The sequence below is a fragment of the Phalacrocorax carbo genome, chromosome 14 (assembly GCF_963921805.1).
Source record: "Phalacrocorax carbo chromosome 14, bPhaCar2.1, whole genome shotgun sequence".
In the NCBI taxonomy this organism is placed as follows: domain Eukaryota; kingdom Metazoa; phylum Chordata; class Aves; order Suliformes; family Phalacrocoracidae; genus Phalacrocorax; species Phalacrocorax carbo.
The window spans coordinates 11,408,667-11,423,271 of record NC_087526.1 but is presented as its reverse complement, the minus strand read 5'-3'; the positions used below and the strand labels follow the sequence as shown (position 1 = coordinate 11,423,271).

Here is a 14,605-nt window from a genome sequence, read left to right as displayed (position 1 = left end):
AAAAAAGACTATCCATGTGTCACAGCTGTAAAAGCAATCAGGAATACTAGAAAACCACCCAGTCATAGAAAGCCAGCAGTTCAAAGCTGTGCATGTGGTGCTACCGCTGAACTTGCCCCATGCAAGCTGAATTGTCTCCAGTACAGTGCTCTGGTACTGCCCGTCTTCCATGGTGCTGCCTTTCCTTGTCTTTGGGCCCATCTGCTTTATGTCATTAGCTTTGAGGCAGGAGGTGGCTAACAGAAAGCAGCAAGCACCTTGGGATTGCTCTAAAGCCTTGCTCTGTCCCAAGGCTCTCGTTTGTTGCCAGATGTGGATATACAGTCTTCCAAGTATGAATGTCTCCAGGCTCATGAGATTGGGGAACTAAGAGATTTTTTTAAACAGGTGTTGCATAGTTGGGCACTGGGGCATTTTTAATTTTTTTTCCTTACACTTACGTAATTTGCTGCTTTGACGGTGGTTGCCTGCCAAGGCTGTCATAACGACTAACCTAAAAGGATGAGTGTTCTGATACTGCACACATGAAGGAGGGATGGGCATTGATGGATGTAGATGATGAAAAGATTGTTTGTGGAGGCGAATGGGAGACAAATGAAATGGACCGTCAAGTCTGCCTGCAAGGCTGTGGGATGCCCTCTGAAAGGGACCTAGGACCCCGTCAGAGGATCCAGCAAGCTGCACAAGGCTTGTTGAAGGTGCATCAAAGGGAACTGTTTGGCAGTGGTTGGGGAAGTAGGTACGGCCGTTTCACAAGGCTTTGCTTTTATTGATGCCTATATTGTTATTCTTGCCTGAAGGTTTGGATTTTGGAAGCACGTTAAAAATATGTTTTATGTTTGTGTAAATTCCTGATTTATACAATGTGCTTCATACATTGCTCCAGGCACACAAACAGTACAAACTGTAGTTAATGTTAACCCAGAACATGCATATTCTATCCTCATAGCCCATAGGGACGTGCGTACATATGCTGCAACAAACATGGAGACAGCAGCTGGTACAGAGCCCTGGAGCCAACACGTTTACCCGGCTGGAACCCTCATGATGCCAGAGGAAAAGGGAATTTATAGATGAGTTTATGGAAGAATATTTGCCTTTGCATTTCAGTGTAGGTATAATTTGAGATGGATAGGAAGTGTTTCTGATATCTTACTGATTTTTTTTTTTTTTTAAAGCGCTGGTTCACACCAAGATCCAAAGAAGAGTGTTTTAGGTCAAGCAGTTTGCTACACAAATAAGTGATCTGCATATTTTAGACAGGTTCTTACAGATATCCATATTTCCGAAGTAATGTTTGGAGATCCTGAGTTCTCTAGACTCAATCGCTAGATCATTTCTTCACCAGGGTGGTACTCTAAAAGCTGGTGGGTTTCTGAGAGCACCATGGGTCAGAGGTTTGTTGCCTGAATCCAGGCTAATGCATGGGCACCTTTAAAGGATTTAGGTAATTTCTGCTTTGTTCAGAAAACTTGTAGCAGATGTTTTTCAGGATGAGTGCTGTATGTGGGATGAAATCTGGAGCTTCCTAACACCAGTTAAAGCAATTAATAGTAATGGTATTCATTACATAACGGAGTTTGTTCTGAGAAACTGGCTGCTAGAGATGGAGGATGAAAATAGCAGCTGTTAATTTCAGAGGCTGAGCCTCTGAAGACTGCACCCAGGAGGAACCAGAACCTACTTAATTCCCTTTGTGCTCTGGTTGAGGGCGTGTACGATGGGGAATAGTCCTCTCCGGGGTTTTCCACTCCTGGTGTGATTCCACATGCCACCAGGGAACTATTCCCCTATGGCCCGTCTGGGAGGGCTCCTGCCTTCACAGTACCTCCCGTGCTGTCTGGCCTTTTCCTCCCCTCTGCTCCCTTGATGCTCACCAGGTGCTGCAGCTCTTTCCTGCTCCACACAATCCGAGGCAGCAACATGGGATTTAGGAAACATTTCAAGGCTGTACACCTCTCCTCTGCCCGTGGTTACTGCTGCTGTGTTCCTGACCTGGGTAGCTCCCTGTATAGCCAGTCTGTGTGCCTGCATGCACCTGCACTTGGTGCATAATTAATTGGTACAAATGGTTGCAGTAGGTAGGATGGTAGGTATGTTTTGAGTTTCTGCTGGGCCCTGGCTTGCTAGAGCACTGGGTTTGTTCCAAAGATGACTGGGAGCTGCTGAGGAAGCAGGGCTGAGTAACGAAATGCTGCGTGAGTGCAAAATGCTGCCTGGCTGCCAGATGCCAAGCTGATCATCTGAAAGATGTTCTCTGCTTCTCCTTGACTCTGTTGTTGCAAAATGCTCTGGGCACAATAGCTGACTGTCTTTTCTCCCCTTTTGTTCCTAGATGGGGATGGTCGGAGACTGAAAGGAGCCATCCAGAGGAGCACAGAAACTGGGCTGGCTGTCGAAATGCCCAGCCGGACTGTCCGTCAAGCCAGCCATGAGTCCATTGAGGACAGCATGAACAGCTATGGATCAGAGGGAAAGTAAGTCATTGAAAGGGAGCTGGGTAATCACTTGTGGGATGCACTGTTGTTCTTATACCCATTCATTTTCCTCCAGCATGACAGATGATGTGTTTGTTTGACTTGCCTGTGCTGCAGGTATAATGCCCATTTAATTAGAGTAGAGCAGCTCCCTCTGCCTGCATAGCTGGCACATACTCTAGCTGTTTATATACTTTTTTTAGTGTTCTCATTATTCTGAGCTGAAGCAGATACCCATTACTTTTAACTGCTTTGCCTTTAGAAGAATAATTCGGGGTGAATAGCTGAGGGTCATTACTGGTAATAAATTATAAGCCAGGAGTCTTTGATGTTGCACAATAGCTGTCCATCTTCCCTATTTCAAATATAGCCTTTTGGGGTTTTTTTTGGGGGTGGAGGGGAAGTGCCAAGGTGATGAAAAGGATGCAAGCAGCAAAATAATCATTCTGGTATCAAAATACATATCTAGAAGCCTGTGTATACTTTGGTAACAAGCTTTCTTTTGTTTCATCTGAGTTAGTGTCCTAAAAGAATGTATTTTAGAGACAATTTTTGACCCCAAGAAAAGTTATAACACGCTTTGCTATACTTAGGCTTCATACCAGAATGCAAAGCAGGGGATCCTTAGGCCAGAACTTTGGGAGCTGACTTGTCTGCAATTCTTGTTTTTGTATTTCCATTATTTGAAGCCATATGTGGAGATCATAATCATTTTATTAAGATGACCATTCATGGGAATCTTTGGAGGCAAAAAACCCCAGTATTTAAAAAGGGTGCAATATATACTGTCAGATTCTGTGCTTCTAGATATGAGGCCAAAATGTTTATATACCTAAAACGTGCTCTGTTTAAGCCAAGTACCACACTTGGCATTGCTCTGTACACTCTCCAGTCCTGTGTGGTATTCCAAGTACACTGTACTGCTGAAATGCAGGGAGAGTCCAAAAGCACGCTCAATTAATGTGATTCTGGTGTTAAATAAGTAACAGGCTGTAAATTAAGAGAGACTTTCTTTAGCTTTAGAAGTAGGCTAGTCCTGGAAAGGCATCATAGATCTGTGCCGAAGGTTGGAAATAGTAATGAGGCACAGGCTGCGATAGCAATCTTGTCACTCCAAAGCTGTGATGTACCTTATCTCTTCCGTGAGCTGCTGTCTCTGGGGAAATATTCCTGCTACACCACCACAGTCCTGTGGCTTGGAGTTCTGCCTCCGCTACAAGATGCAGAGGACTGGTGATTAAGTTCAGTCCCTTGGCAGTGCGGGGCAAGAGCCTGCTTTCGTGCAGAGTAGAATTTTTTTCTTTTTATATTTACATAGGTAATCATCCTGGGAAGCAGTATAATTCTCTGAAAGGTCTGTGTCCTGTCATTGCATATGCTGGCTGCTTTGATTGTGCTTTCCTGGAGAGAGAATATTTCTACCAACAAAACATTGCACCCATACAGGTGCTGTTTTACCCTGAGGGCAGGCGGCGTGTAGCTATCAGCTCAACGAGGAAAGAAAAATCCTGTCTTGCAATCCAAATGTCTTTATTAGAACAAGTCTAACATTTGGTATTCCAGCCTTGAACGCCACCAGAACATCCTCACCAGCCCCTCTGCCAGGGATAGGACAGTTTCTGCACTTAGTTCTCTGAAAAGTGTGATTAAGTGGTTCCTGGACGCTTTGTTCCTAGGTGGGATAATTGATCTCCTCTGGGAAGCCAGTGGGAATTGCAGCTGTCTGAGCTGCAAGTGATAAGCAAACAGGGCTGAGTACAAAGAGCTGAGGGCTCTATTCTCTTGAAACATGGTGGGAGGGCAGTTTCTCCGCTTTCTTTTCCTGCAGCAAAGAAAGGAATTGTTTGGGGAATAGCTTTGAGCGACAGAAATGTATTCTCCTAAATCAGATTTCTCTTGACCTCTCTCATTTGCTGTAGCTGTGTTCCCAGGGAGGCAAAATGAAGATTCATACGACTGTGTTATCTGTGGCAAGTTTCTTTTCTTTTTAATGGTGGGTTTCTGACTGATGCAGATACTCTGGGGTCAGTGGCAGTTTTCACCAGTGACTGTCAAAAAAACCAGTTTTCAGCAGGACGAGGTTGCTGTAGTTCTTCCTGCCCATGTATCTCTTCAGTACATTCACACAGAGAAGAAAAGAGATTCAAAACCTCATCTTCTTAAGAGGGTTTGTTTTCCCAAGTTCATATGTTTTTATAATCCTTTTCAACTTAAGGACTAAAAGGACAGCTTCCAGAAGTGAAATGGCCAAAGATTTGGTGAAACTTTGCTGCAGAAGGTCTTAAAATACCTGCTCTCAGTCATACAAACGTGCTTTTAAAGTGATGCTGATTGATTCGTGTTTGCTGTGGCGAGCTGGCTGCAGCTGCCTACAGCCGCTCACGGCCAGTGCGAAGCATCACAACTGAAGAATTTTCTCTAGTGCATGATTTTGAGCAATGCTGCTTTTTGTGTGAATACCAGAGTGCACGAAATCCGGGGTTTTTCTATGGAGAGGCCTATTATGTAGGCATATACTTATCCTCAGATGTGCTAGGCCCTCCTTCAAGAAAATACTCCGTTTAGGCTTTTATGCGAATTAGACTGAAGATCAGCTGGTCTAAAGGAATTTAAGCTTGCACACATGCCAGTAAGTGCTGACAATGTCAACACACTGCTCCATTTAATTTTTTGCTGTATTACCCAGCTTTCATACTGCACAGTTGTTGTGTACCAGTGTAGGAAATTAATGTAATAAAACTCAATGTGAGACCTTATAGAAGGGGAAGGTGGTATTTATTCTAAAGAAAAGTGATTTTGGTCATTTACACTTCTAGCTTTCACTCACTCGCGCTCTCACGGCCCTGTGCAGGTGCCAAGCCTCGTGCATCCAGGTGCTATAGCCAGGCTTGGTTGGGTGCTGCAGGGAGGACCAGGGGCACCATCTGTCAAGCCTTCGCTATGTCTTCTGAGTTGTTCCTCACAACTCTTAGACTCTTGGACTCTTGGACTGTTTTTTTACACTTTCTAGGTTTTACCTGTTATTATGGGGTGATATTTCACCTCAGGGTCTTGCTTTGTTTGGCTCCCATAGATCTTAAGCAGTGCTGCTACCTTTTTGTTTCATTGTTTGGGGAATCTTTATGGCTATAGTCTTCTTCCAGAGACAGGCTATGGAAGCAATGTGCTCTCTTAACTTTGCTGTCTTCCTCCTGCCATCAGAGGCCAGGCCTGCTGCTGACAGGTTGGTTGGGCTTTCACACACACAGGTGTTCCCATTCAACCAATTTTAGTACTGGTTACAAACTGGTTACTACTGGTTACTGGTTACATCAGTGGATACTTTCTTCTGTGTACGTACTTAAAAATCTGTGTGAGAAGACAGTTACCCACTGTAGCAAGTGCCTACTGGGTACTCTTAGGACACCAGGATTACTGCAAGGATAAAATGATGAATATAGGAATAACAACCAAACCCCTGAGATCCAACAGAGATCTCCAGCTCCATCCTGGCCCTTGCACAACCTACATCTTTTTGGCTGGATTTTGCTGCAGCTGCACGAGACCATGTATAACATTCAGAAAGCAACAGATTCTGGACTTATGTGTAACTTCTTCCTGCCAACCACTTTTCTTTCTGAAAATGGAGCAGAAAGACAAAAATGGGCCTGCAACAGAAGTGTGCTAGCTGCCGTAGCCCCTGACAAGTTGTACTCATCGGCTTTTTTTGTGCTTGCTGGCTACTGCTGAGATGGTTAAGTTGTGGCAAGCTAAGGTGATTTTTACCTTAGAAAAGCACAGCAGGTGATGACTAGCAAAGGCTCAGAGGATTGTTCTTGTATTATCTGAGACGAGTCTGCCTGTCCAGCAAGGAAGCACCTTGTTGTTAGCCACATCATCCCTCTTTTTCCCAACATGAGGGCAGCACCGGCCCAAGCCCTGCTTGAAGCCACTGTTGTGACAAAGGCTGGAGGCAGAATGCAGCCTGGCATGTGTGCTGGTGTCACGGGCATCTCACACCTCTTGGCTTTGTTCTGTCTCTTGCTGTTTCATAAGCTACAGCTTGTACCAGTTCTCCCTCCATGCATAGAGGGCTGATGTGAACCAATGCTGGGACTTAGGCTAGGAGAGCTACCTGCCCTTCTCTGGTTCACTGTGGAGCAGTAACTAAAAGGAAGCTGGAGAAAACACTGGCCTGGCTTGTGACCATATGGCCGTGTGAAAATTCACTTTCCTTCACCAAGAATTATCCATCGTCATTCACGAATTACCAAGACTTGATTCTTCAATGCACCATTCAGGAGATTCATGTCATAGCTGTTCACTGAATGTCTCTCTCTCAGTATCCAAAGCCAGGAGACTTCTAGACTCTTACAGCAAATTATCTTTAGGGGCCTCCTTATATCCAAGTGCTTTTAAAAATGTAATGAAATGTGTTGTTAATACAGTTCAGGCCTTTTGAGATGGAAACCAGGAAAGGCATGGAGATTGTTTCTGTAATATGCCAAGAAATTAGTCAGCCTGTTCAGCAGCAGGACATCTTTTTGTGCTGTTAAGCTTGACCAGCACAGCTCAGAGAGAATGTGACCTTGAGAGCTGTAGTTAGAGCAGTAAATACCGTGAATCCCACCTTCAGCAACCTCTTGGGAACAGCAGAATTGCTTTCTGAAGGCAGGTAGCTATCTTTTATTCAGTGCGTCTGACATGACTTGCGATTGCTAAAAATGGAGCCAGCCTGGTAAGGTGGGGAAGGGAATGGGGGAGGTCTTTGTACATAATTCGCTGCACAGTTTTTATAGCTCCGTTTAGGTGACAGAATTCATACAGCAGAAGGAATCTGATTCGTGAGCGGAGTACAGTGTGTTACAGCACATAAGACAGCACGTCACAGTGCTAAAAATGTTACAGAAAGTGGAGTAGCCAGAAGAGAAGCGGAGCTTGTTGAGAGGCAGAGACGGGGATATTGCCTGGCAGAAGAGAGGTGTGCAGTCGGTGGGGTTAGGTTGGGTTTGGGTCCTGCAGGGATAGATGCTCATAGGAAACCTTTCCCGTCAAAGTGAAGGCTCCTGCAGCATTCACATTGGCTTTGACACAAGGTACGGGACTGTGTGCCCCATCTCCTAACAGTGTAGTCAGATGCATATTGCATTAATAATTCCTCACGTTCACCATAAATATTTTAACGATGGGGCAGTGGACATTAAATTAACCAGTTCTGCCTTCCTCCTTAGTTAATAGATATCTACTTGGCTTCTGCATGCAAGATGCGATTTAAAAGACCTTAGCATGTAATATGAATGCATGTGATTGTTATACAGTACATTACTGCTCCCTGAAATTGGACTTCTGATGGGGTTTTTAAATGCTCAAATCACATAACTGTCAAATATGTTATCAGTCCCAGAGGAGGTTCCCCCCTGCACCCCCCCTCCGCTTTCTTCTAGATGAAGGAGGTATGTGTTGCTGTCCCCGGTTTTAAAGACAGAGCTGTAGAACTTAGCTAATGTTAGATGTAGACGTACAGCAAATTTATTAGTTCAGCTGTGCAATTCAAACCATTCAGTTGCACGGCTGTGTTTAGGCAACTTGCTTATTAATTGCAACTTTGTGTGCTAAGAGGACAAAAAAAAAGGCTTTTGGAAAATATTTATGAAAACAGAACAATAATTTCTGAACCCTGGGCCCAAACACGTCCCATGTACACACTAGACACAGTGGGACACCTCTTTAAGAGTGTATCATTCCTAAAGGCTTGAGTTGATGGCAGATAGGTGGTTGTGTGAATAGTGTGAATAAATCCGTGAAAAGGACAAGACAAAATGTTATCTTCTGAAAATAGCTGTTCCCTGGGTGTGCGGTGGGGTGGCTGTGTTGAAGCCGTTTGGCTTCACCGCTACCCCACCTGGCTCAGCCCACGGCAGCGGAGCAGTGCAGCTCTGCAAAAGTCAAGATGTGCATTTGTAATAAAGACACAGTAACGGGGATTTGGTCCAAGGAGGGGATGCACAACGTCTTCTCAGAATCCCCCTCTTCTTGACAGAGCACCTCAACAAGAGGGTGTTACGCTGAGCCTGTGAAGGGAGCAGGAGGTTAATACCACACTCTGCATTTCTTCTGCACAGAGATAGCAGCCAGTGTGTGGCCACTACAAGTTGGTACAGTCGAGACCAGTCCCAAAGTCTTGTGAGATAGAATTAAGAAGTATTGTATTGAGGACAAAAGAAAGGAAATATGCTGGTCTGTAATTTGAACTGGTAAGTCACAAGTGGTGTTGAGGACTGATGTGCAAAGATGAAAGACTGGAAAAAGATTTGGAAGGAAAAAGTAAAGCAAAGCATAGGAGTAAATTCTGTAGGGAGGGATTTTAAGAACAGGTTAGACAAGCAGCTGTCATGAATGATGTAAATAAAGCTGCTCTGACCTTGGGACCTGGGTATGGACTGGGTGACCTGTGGAGATGCCTTCTTACCATATTTCCTGCGAGTTTTGCAAGGTTTTGGCAAGCTGATTCTGCAGACGCTTGCAGCAGCGTAATGGTATACCTGGCATACAGAGTCCAGAAGCAATTTAAAAATAGATCTAGAAAAGAGGTCAGACAAACTCCACATGGACAGGAAAAGAAATTAATGATACATTTTCCCTAAATGTGTCTGTGCCGTTACATGCTCTGCATGCTAATGTGCAGTGAATGTCGATGGGTGGGGGTGCAGAAGAGGCTGAACAGAGCCATGTATGTGGTATGAGAGGGATCAGCACAGGTGCTCTGAGTTTTCTTTATACCGTTTCATATTGAAATCAGCATTGTCCATCTAAGCGTTCAAATCCTGATCAGTTTATGAGCAAACTTTGAAAAGCTAGTTCTCCATCTGAATATAAACGAAGACCAGCAGCCTTGCAGTGCATGATGCTTTGCATGTGGAGAGGAAGGGCACAGATCTTTGCGATGGGTATGTCAGGAAATGCTGCTGCCTTGAAAGAGCAGAGAAGTAAGCAGCTGGCAAAGTGCCTTTAAGCCACTCTTAAATTACACTACAGAGGACAGATTTCGTATGCCTTGACCTACAGCATGCAACGCAGGAGCAGAGTCTGCAGAGACTGCTGCACAGATTTCCTAAATAATCAGGATTATGAATGTTGTGTTCAAAAAGGAGAACATCTAGGCAATCTCAGCCGCAGTTTGAGCACACAGTTCCTAAGACTGAGTGAATACACAGTTTTATTCTGCATATAAATGTGTCACAGAAGTACTAAATGGTTTATGCAGTCACTTTTTTCATAAAGCCGTGACTGGTAATTAGGTACATGTTCTGCGTGGGGACTGCATACGGACATTGGAGCCGCTGGGCTCGGCTTGGGGCTCCTCCTGCCAGCTGTAGCCTCGCAGGCCGGTGTCTGCGTGGTCTTGTCTCCCTCTCGCGGGTGTCCAAACGACTGCAATGAGAGAAGTTGTCCCCTGCTGTCCCAAGGTGTGTCCGTGCTGCGATGCCTTCAGCATGGCGTGGAGGTATCCACGCTGGCCGGCTGGCGTGCCAGCGACAGCTTGCGCTTAGGAATGGGTATTTTATCCGTGTGTCTGAAATGGGGTGGGTATTTTATCCGTGTGTCTGAAATGGGGTGGGTATTTTATCCGTGTGTCTGAAATGGGGTGGGTATTTTATCCGTGTGTCTGAAATGGGGTGGGTATTTTATCCGTGTGTCTGAAACGGGGTTTGCAGCCTGTGCTGAACCGAGGGGTGGAACTGGTACCTGTGCAAACAAAACTAATGTTTGTGCAGGTTTCTGCTGATGCTGCTTCACACTGGTGGGCTCAGAGACCCCAGGATCAGTAGCCTCCAGAGTGTCGTCCTGCTGTTGTCCCTGCTCTGCTTCCTTTCCTACAGCCGAGGGCCATGTTCCATGGGTCGCCCAGCAAAATCTCCTTCATTTGTCCTTGACACCCCAAAGGTGTCGTTGACCTCCCTGTACTCTCTGAGTGCCTTCAGGTCAATAACAGTCACATTTAACTTAAAAGCAATTCCACAGCGAAACCCATAATCTTCAACTTCATTAAAATCATTCTCATTCAGCTGAGGCAAAGCAGAGCCCATGAATCACGATTAGTGGAAGCAGAGGGCCAGAGAAGAGATAATTAATTTCTCTTTCCTGTTCAAAAGGCTGCGCTGCCCTTGCTCAGTGGAGGATTTGTGCCCTTTAGACAAAAGGCTGACAAGTGTCACCTGTTAATCTTCTCTGCGTGCAGCTGTTTGTCAGCACGAGATGGTCCTGCCGCAGCCCCGGTCCCCGGGGCACTGCTGCTTATGACAGTTGCTATTTGCAAGTCAGCTGCGAAATGTTCCCACTTTATTCCTCCAGCTATTTTTAGCACTTCTTTTTAGATTGCAATAAAAAATGAAGACATCTTGTATTGGCAATAACCAGGTTGTAGCAATCCCTTAAGGGAGAGGCATGTTTGGTGATGGGAGAGGAAGGGCTTTCCAGGGCCGCTCCAGTGCTTGTGAAACCCATCTGCTGGCTGTCACCCAGGGTGGAGCAGCCGCTGTCACCTGCAGCGGATCCCTTCGGGAGTACATCTCCCTGTCAGCACATCCAGTGTGTGGTGGTTCAGCTGGAGAGCTGGTTGCTGAATCAAAAGCAGGGTAGAAACGGCTCAGTTTCTTCAGAGGTCAGGCAGGAAAAGGCTGCTGAGCATGCAGCATGTGGAAGAGTGGCAGGGGAGGGCTCTTGGGAGCACCAGGGCTGTGTTCAAAGACCTGAAAGAAGTCACAGTGGTCCCTGAAGCTCTTTTCCTCCCTGCTTTAGCTGCAGGAAAAGCAAGTGAGTGAACGGGGAAGGTCTGTCCCACAGATCTCAGAATCACACTATGTGCGGCCCCATCACCTCAGCATCCCAGCTTCTCTCTAAGCACTTGACAGAACTCACTGAGCTGGATTTGAGCATCCTAAATTTAGACAGTGCAGCTAAATGGTCCCCGCTGTTTTTAATTCACATTCATACTAAATTTCTGCAGTTTTATTTTCCCCTTCCCCCTCCTCTCAAGGGAGAAGCGATGGCCTTCTTGGAGGTAGCTTATAATTTTTCCAGACAGAAATTGTTTCCATTCCAGGGTTATTGGCAATACCCAAATATATGTCCAGGAATCAGTCAAAGCCAAGAAACCTGATTTAGAGCTGCTGCTTCTAATGTCTAATAAAGCACCACTGCAAAAGGTCAGCCTCTGTGCAACGTAGCAGCCAGTCCCACCACCTAATGGCATAATCTGTTGGAAGAATTAATTCCCTATGTTTTCCCTTCCCAGTCAAATATAAGAACAATGGGGTTCATTAACTGTCTAATGTAATAGCTTTCATATAGTGCTAGTAAACCTATTAACTGAGGCTGCTATCCAAACTACGAAACTATCTTGACCTTGGCCTGTGTTTTTAAGTGGGTTTTTGCCATTCCTCTCAAGATCGGCCTTGATGCTACAAAGCAGCAGCAGCAGCTTCATTGGGCAACCGCTCTGCTGCCCTCCTAGCGAGGGTCCGTGCTTGCAGCACAGCCCTGGTGTCCCTGCAGCGATGTCCTGCCCTCTTGTCGTAATTTGCACTGAGGAGCGTGCATCGTTTCACGGTCGTCCCGAGCCCTCTGACTTCTGAATCTGTGTGGAGATAACAGCAACATTTTCTTCGCTGTTAACACTTCCAATTGCCATTGGTTCACCTTTAGCCCACCAGCTCCTATTCTTTTGCTTTTTTAACGCTGTTCTTCATGCGCTCTGGTGTTTTGCTCCATATCGTTGATGCAGGCTGCAGCATCGGCTACTCCATTAGCAGGTGCTCTTATTTTCTCCTGAGCTGCCCCAGCTGCTGGGCAGAGCCTTTACCAGCAGTGTTGCCTGAAGGGGGGAAGCTGGTGTGTGAGAGCGCGGGTGCGTTCTCTCCACACACCTAACAGGCACAGACAAATACTTGGCATCAGCTTTTGATGTGATTCTCTCCCCAGCAGGTAATGGGGAATGGTTTCCTGTGGCAGGTTTTGTGAATTGAGTATTTAGGGGCCAGAAGGGTCTCTCTTCTTTGCTGTCCTGCAGCAAGTGGAGTGTCTGTGGGTGGACTTCTCCCAGCTTTGTCCCCTCACTGCAGTAACGCAGCTGGACTTCACCCCAGAGAGAGATTGCTCCGAGACCTGGTTCTGGGTGTGCTGCAGGCTCTCACGGTGCTAGGCTTTGCTCAGTCCTGGGTTTCCCCTCAGCTGTCCCAGTTCCAGGTGTCTTGTTAATGAGCCCAAGCATCTGTTTTGAGCATAGCAGTGAACATTTCCCTGAACGGCTGTGAGTTGTCTTGCTGGCTTTTTATTTACATGCTTGTTCAGGTCACATACTCCCACGGTGTTGGAGTGAGACCTGAGCTCAGCCCATTTATCTTCCATGAGTTGAAGAGAATAAAGAAAACATTTACCTTCTGGCTGATGGTCCATTCATCTCCTGCTGAACCTTATGTCTTTCTCTGTCAGGTCACCCTTTTCTTGAACTATTTTGGGTTCTGTAAGCACTAGTTTTCATCCTTTTTTGACTCTCCCAGGGCAGCTCAAAAATGCCTCAGCCAGCAGGCTCGAGGAGTCTTGCTGGTCCTTGAGTGCACCAGGGCTCAGTTCTTCCCTCCTTGTATAGGCAAGTCATGAGTCTGATAAAGCCTGCCTGGCTCCAGGCTCCCCCTTCCCCTGCTTTCCCCATCACATGTCTCTGCCCCTGCAGATTTACCAGCCCTGGGGATGTCTCTGCCTGTGCACAGTCTGTCCTCGAAAGCCTTGCTACGCATCCAGCATCTCTGCCCTGGTCCTGTGCTCAGGGTGCTGCTCCCCGAAAGGTCTGCCCCATCGGGACCGGCAGAAGCCAGCTGGGTGATGGGGCAGGATTTGCGTCCCCGCGGGGAGCAGAGTGCGGCCCAGGGCTGCCTTTGCCCCCCGGGGTGGATGGTGGCACTGGGGCTGTAACTTGCACATCTGAGGAGACAGTGATGCTGAAAACTGACAAAAGACTTCAGCCTTCTCTGCAATTAATGTCAATTATAACTCATGCTGTTTCTCTTGTATCTAAAAATATCACCCGGAGTGTTTAAACGAACAGAGGACGCAGGATGAAAAAAACACCGAACCAGGGAAAATCCGTCCTGTGCAGAGCCCCTCCCAAGCCTGTCTTGCAGGACGCCAAGGCACCCTCCTCTCTCATACCTTTTCACAAAGGTGACATTTGTGAAGAGCCCAAAGGCAGGTTTTTCTGTGCTGGAGGCTCAGCAGCTCCCTGCGTAGCAGCGATAACCAGGTGTCTCACAGAGCTGGGTCACTGCAGAGGGGAGGTGTGATTCTAGGACTCATGGAAAAGTCTGGATGTGTAATTCAGTGCCCCTGTCGCAGTGAGCTGAGCCACCCCGTGAACCTGTCATGAGGACATGTGCTAGTGACATGTCCTCTTCAGTCCCATGCATGGCGAGGTGCTGAGGTGTGTGTGCTGGCTTCCTCATTCCTCGTATGAATAAGTAAATATTCCCACGGGGCTGAAACCAGGTCTGCAAATAGCTAATGAGAGCTGAAATCCCAACCTGAAATTAAGACTCTTTTAGCTGAATAGGGTTTTAAAAAATTTTTCCTTTTTTTTAAAATGTCTTTTAAATATAACTAGCTTGCGGGGGGAATCAATGAATCTTTGTGGCTGACTCAGGCTGAGAGCCTGCGGTCCCCAGCCCGCCCTGCAGGCAGGGTTCCTCTCTGCTTTCAGTTGTACTGAATACGCAGCTTCCTCGCGGCATCCTTTCTAAGAAACGAATTTGGGGCAGCAGGGAGCTGTGTCATGACGTGGGTAATTGTCCCCTACCAAGGACATTTGGTAAAGTGCAGGAGGTTTGTAATTGCGCCTGACTTCGGCATGCAGCAGCTTCTCTGGAGGCAGAGTGCAAAACCCAGCACGGTAGCATGGGTACCCTGGCACAAAGCTCTTGACGTGTGTTTCAGCAGCCTGTGTTTGTTTGGCAGATGCCTGTAGGACAAAAGTTGGTGTGGAATGGTGGCCTCAAGCCTCTCCTCCTTAACCATTCGCAGCAAGTGGGGCAAGTTTACCCCCGACCTGTGATACAGCTGTGTATATCAGGGTACAACTGGGTAAACCTTGATTTGTA

The 14,605-nt window shown here is 46.5% G+C and overlaps 1 protein-coding gene across 1 annotated transcript in view; it reads left to right on the top strand.

The window, feature by feature from the left end:
- Positions 1 to 14,605, top strand: part of RIMS4 (regulating synaptic membrane exocytosis 4) — a 61,541-nt gene that overhangs the window by 34,585 nt on the left and 12,351 nt on the right. The window contains exon 2 of the mRNA XM_064465717.1: positions 2,336 to 2,477. Coding sequence (XP_064321787.1) covers positions 2,336 to 2,477 — 142 coding nt within the window. The remainder of the gene's footprint in view (positions 1 to 2,335; positions 2,478 to 14,605) is intronic.